Source organism: Conger conger, chromosome 4 (genome assembly GCF_963514075.1).
Source record: "Conger conger chromosome 4, fConCon1.1, whole genome shotgun sequence".
Classification (NCBI taxonomy): Eukaryota; Metazoa; Chordata; class Actinopteri; order Anguilliformes; family Congridae; genus Conger; species Conger conger.
Genome location: NC_083763.1, coordinates 78,695,955 through 78,700,954, shown reverse-complemented (window position 1 = coordinate 78,700,954; position 5,000 = coordinate 78,695,955). Strand labels below are relative to the sequence as shown.

Here is a 5,000-nt window from a genome sequence, read left to right as displayed (position 1 = left end):
ACCGCAGTCTGTGTTCTGTATGACCGCAGTCTGTGCTCTGTATGACCACAGTGCTCTGTATGACAGCAGTCTTGGGTGTGTTTTGTGTGACCAGTCTGTGGTGTGCTGGGGTGTGTTCTGTGTGACAGCGGTCTATGGTGTGTTCTGTGTCTCTCAGGTGTAAGGTGCTGAGATGTATTGTTCAGGGTTAGAATGGACCATCATTTCCACATGAATAATTGAGTGTTGGATCCGGCCTGCGTACGTTTACGAGCTGGACTCAGACAAATACAGCCAACTTAAAAATAACAACAGCTGCACAGCACTGCATGAACGAATGCCTCTCTCTCCCTCTCTCTCTCTCTCCCTCTCTCTTCCTCCCTCTCTCTCTCTATCTCTCTCCCCCTCTCTCTATCTCGCTTTCTCTCTCTCCTTCTCTCCCTCTCTCTCAACAACACAACACTCACATACACACACACTCACACACAACACAGACACTGACATACAGGTGTGTGTATATACAGGTACACATCCAGGTACATTCAGACTGTGGCTTTAAGGACATTTGAAAAGAAAGGAAATATAATAACATTCCATGAAATTATTCTCACCTTTAAAGCTGAAATGCCATCAGGGCTTCACCACTGCTGTCGAGCAACATTGTCCTTATTTTTTCTTTTTTTTTCTGCATCTTTTTCATGTTTCTTATTGTTACACTACCAGTAGCAGGATGAAATATTGGAATTAGTGAGATTAAATAAGATGCAAGCCTGTAGCCAGTCGCTAAGGTACATGACTGTAGCGTAGCGGCTAAGGTACATGACTGTAGCGTAGCGGCTAAGGTACATGACTGTAGCGTAGCGGCTAAGGTACATGTCCCATGGTCCCAGTGCTACCAGTTAGCCAGTTAGCCTGTTAGCCTGTTAGCCCTGTGTCCTCTGCAGCCTGTTAGCCTGTTCCTCTGCTTTATTGCTTTGCTTTAAGTGTGTGTGTGTGTGTGCGTGCTTATATACTGTATGTGTGTGTGTGTGTGTGTGTGTGTGCATGTGTCTCTGTGTGTACACCAGACATCAAACACTTTATATTAAAGTTATTTTAGCAGGCAGGCTTTTATCAAAAGTGACTTACAGTTGATTAGACTAAGAAGGGGCCAAATCCCTCCTTGAGCAATGTGGCGTTAAGGGCCTCAAGGACTCAATAGCTGCACTGATCTTATTGTGGCCACAGCGAGGCTTAAACATCAACATTCCCGGTCCGGTGAGTGTATGTGTGTGTGAGTGTGTGTGTGTGTTAGTGTGTTAGTGTGTTAGTGTGTGAGTGTGTGTGTGTGTATGAGTGTGAGTGTGTATGTGTGTGTGTATGTGTGTGTGTATGTGTGTGTGTATGTGAGTGTGAGTGTGAGTGTGAGTGTGAGTGTGAGTGTGAGTGTGAGTGTGTGTCTGTGTCTGTGTCTGTGTCTGTGTCTGTGTCTGTGTCTGTGCGTGTGCGTGTGCGTGTGCGTGTGCGTGTGCGTGTGCGAGTGCGAGTGCGAGTGCGTGTGCGTGTGCGTGTGCGAGTGCGAGTGCGAGTGCGTGTGCGTGTGCGTGTGCGAGTGCGAGTGCGTGTGCGTGTGCGTGTGCGAGTGCGAGTGCGAGTGCGAGTGCGAGTGCGTGTGCGTGTGCGAGTGCGAGTGCGAGTGCGAGTGCGAGTGCGTGTGCGAGTGCGAGTGCGAGTGCGAGTGAGTGAGTGTGAGTGTGAGTGTGAGTGTGAGTGTGAGTGTGAGTGCGAGTGCGAGTGCGAGTGCGAGTGCGAGTGCGAGTGAGTGTGAGTGTGAGTGTGCGTGTGCGTGTGCGTGTGCGTGTGCGAGTGCGAGTGCGAGTGCGTGTGCGAGTGCGAGTGCGAGTGCGTGTGCGAGTGCGAGTGAGTGAGTGTGAGTGTGAGTGTGAGTGTGAGTGTAATGTAATGTAATGTGTGCTGCAGGATGCAGGACGGGAGCTGTGACCTCTCTCTGATGCTGATGGAGGCGTGTCCACGGGAAGGGGGCGGGGTATCGGACGCGTGGGCGGAGCTGTACCTGGATCCGCTGGACGGTGGGGAGGGGGAGTTCCCCGAGCTCTCCTCCTTCCTGAGCCAGGACGAGATCCACCGCAGCCTGGACCTGGCACGGGAGGCCTTCCTGCAGGAGGAGGAGCCCAGCGAAGGCCCGCCCCAAACCACACCCCTACCCCCGCCCCAATCCACACCCCTCTTACAAACCACAGCCCTACCCCCACCCCAAACCACAGCCCTATCACCACCCCAAACCACACCCCTATCACCACCCCAAACCACACCCTTCTTCCTGCCCCAGCCCCCGCCCCCGCCCCCCCCCTCAGGGGCGCGGTATAAGCAGGAGGGGCCGCGCCTGGCCCACGGTGACCCCCCCTCGTCCGCCAGCGAGTTCTGCAGCCGCGCGGCCACCTTCATCGAGGAGCTGTCCTCCATCTTCAGGGGCTCCGCCCCGCCCCATCACCACGACGACGACACGTCCTCTCCCGACAGCGGCTACCTGTCGCCCAAGCGGCCTGTGGCCCCGCCCCCCACCGCCGCAGGGGAGGAGCCTGTGGCCCCGCCCCATTTCACCCAGAAGCTGAAGAGTCAGGAGGTGGCGGAGGGCAGCCCAATTCGGCTGGAGTGCAGGGTCACAGGAAACCCCCCCCCACTGGTCAGGTAGGAACCCGCTCTGAAACCGCCTCAAACCGCTTTCAACCGCTTTCAACCGCTCCATTCCTGCTCTGCTGCTGCCATGGAGATGTATCACACCCATATGGGAGCTGCTCAATGGAGCAAGAAGGCCATGGAGGCGGCCATGTTGGACTGTGGGGCTCTTCGGCTCCAGAGCCTATGCACTAGGTACCCTAATGGGAAGGAATCAGTTGAGATGAAATAAAAAACATTTTTTCTTCTGCTGAGAAAACAAATCAATCCCTGAGAGTTATGATTTCAGTGTGAATTTTAGAATTTAAAAGTACTCTCCAAAAGGGGAGGTTGGGTTAGGTTTAGGGTTGGGTTGTGGTTGGGGTTGGGGTTAGGGTTGGGTTGGGTTGGGCTAGGTTAGGTTTAGGGTTATGGTTAGGTTATGGTTAGGGTTAGCTGCTGCAATGTGAACTGGTTTATTCTGTTATGGGTTATTGTTCTGGCTGTGGTACCAGGTGACAGGCCTGGCTCTGTGCCGCTCCAGCAGGAGGTTCATGGCGGTGTTAGGGTTAGGGTTGGGTTAGGGTTGGGTTAGGGTTGGGTTATGGAGGTTCATGGCGGTGTTAGGGTTAGGGTTAGGGTTAGGGTTATGGAGGTTCATGGCGGTGTTAGGGTTAGGGTTAGGGTTGGGTTATGGAGGTTCATGGCGGTGTTAGGGTTAGGGTTAGGGTTGGGTTATGGTGGTTCATGGCGGTGTTAGGGTTAGGGTTAGGGTTGGGTTATGGAGGTTCATAGCGTGTCAGCTCAGTGCTGGAGGGGGTGGTGTGGGGAGGCCTCACACACGGCCTCTATATATAACCACAGAGCCAGAGTGTGTGTCCCTGCCTCTTCTTTCCCTCAAAACCACTTCCCACTTCCTTATTTGTGGCTTTGAGGGGCCTCATTCTTAATGGCTTAAAAGCGTAAAAACACATCCACACACACACACTCACACAATCACTCACACACTCATACACACACACACTGACACACTCACACACTCACACACACTCTCACAGTCACTCACACAGTCACTCACACACACTGACACACTGACACACACGCTCACACAGTCACTCACAAACACACACACACACACTGACACACTGACACACTCACACACTCACACACACTGTCACACGGTCACTCACACAGTCACTCACACACACTGACACACTGACACACACACTCACACACTGACACACGCTCACACACTCACACACACACACACACACACACACACACAGGCAGTGACAGTGGCAGCAGTGTGTGGGAACTTGCAGTGTGTGGCACAGGTGTGTGGGATCTTGTGGGAACTTGCAGTGTGTGGCACAGGTGTGTGGGATCTTGTGGGAACTTGCAGTGTGTGGCACGGGTGTGTGGGGTCTTTTGGGAACTTGCAGTGTGTGGCACAGGTGTGTGGGGTCTTGTGGGAACTTGCAGTGTGTGGCACAGTTGTGTGGGGTACAGTTGTGTGGCACAGTTGTGTGGGGTCTTTTGGGAACTTGCAGTGTGTGGCACAGGTGTGTGGGGTCTTTTGGGAACTTGGGGTGTGTGGCACAGATGTGTGGGGTCTTGTGGGAACTTGCAGTGTGTGGCACAGGTGTGTGGGGTCTTTTGGGAACTTGGGGTGTGTGGCACAGTTGTGTGGGGTCTTTTGGGAACTTGCAGTGTGTGGCACAGATGTGTGGGGTCTTGTGGGAACTTGCAGTGTGTGGCACAGATGTGTGGGGTCTTGTGGGAACTTGCAGTGTGTGGCACAGGTGTGTGGGGTCTTTTGGGAACTTGGAGTGTGTGGCACAGTTGTGTGGGGTCTTTTGGGAACTTGCAGTGTGTGGCACAGGTGTGTGGGGTCTTGTGGGAACTTGCAGTGTGTGGCACAGGTGTGTGGGGTCTTGTGGGAACAGTGCGGACTGTCGTCTCTGGGGACACCTTCCCCAGGTTCAGCGTTCAGGGTTCAGGGTTCATGCAGGCATGGAGGAGTTCACAGCAGCTGGAGATAGATGATGGTCAGAGGGAGAGCAAGTAAGGAGAGAGAGCAGGATAGGAGAGAGGGAGAGAGAGAGAGAGAGAGAGAAGGAGAGTAAGCACAGTGAGGGAGAGAGGGAGGGAGGGATAGAGAGGGAGGAAGGGAGAAAGAGGGAGAGAGGGAGAGAGGGAGGGAGGAAGGGAGAGAGAGGGAGAGAGGGATAGAGAGAGGGAGAGAGGGAGGGAGGAAGGGATAGAGAGGGAGAGAGAGAGGAAGAGAGGGAGAGAGGAAGAAAGGGAGGGAGAAAGGGGGAGAGGGAGAGAGGGAGAGAGAGAGAGATAGAGAGGGAGAGAGGGAG

The 5,000-nt window shown here is 53.9% G+C and overlaps 1 protein-coding gene across 1 annotated transcript in view; it reads left to right on the top strand.

The window, feature by feature from the left end:
- palld (palladin, cytoskeletal associated protein) overlaps positions 1-5,000 on the top strand; it is a 74,516-nt gene that overhangs the window by 990 nt on the left and 68,526 nt on the right. The window contains 1 exon segment of the mRNA XM_061239101.1: positions 1,939-2,667. Within this exon segment, the coding sequence (XP_061095085.1) occupies positions 1,940-2,667 (728 nt within the window). The 5' untranslated portion in view covers position 1,939.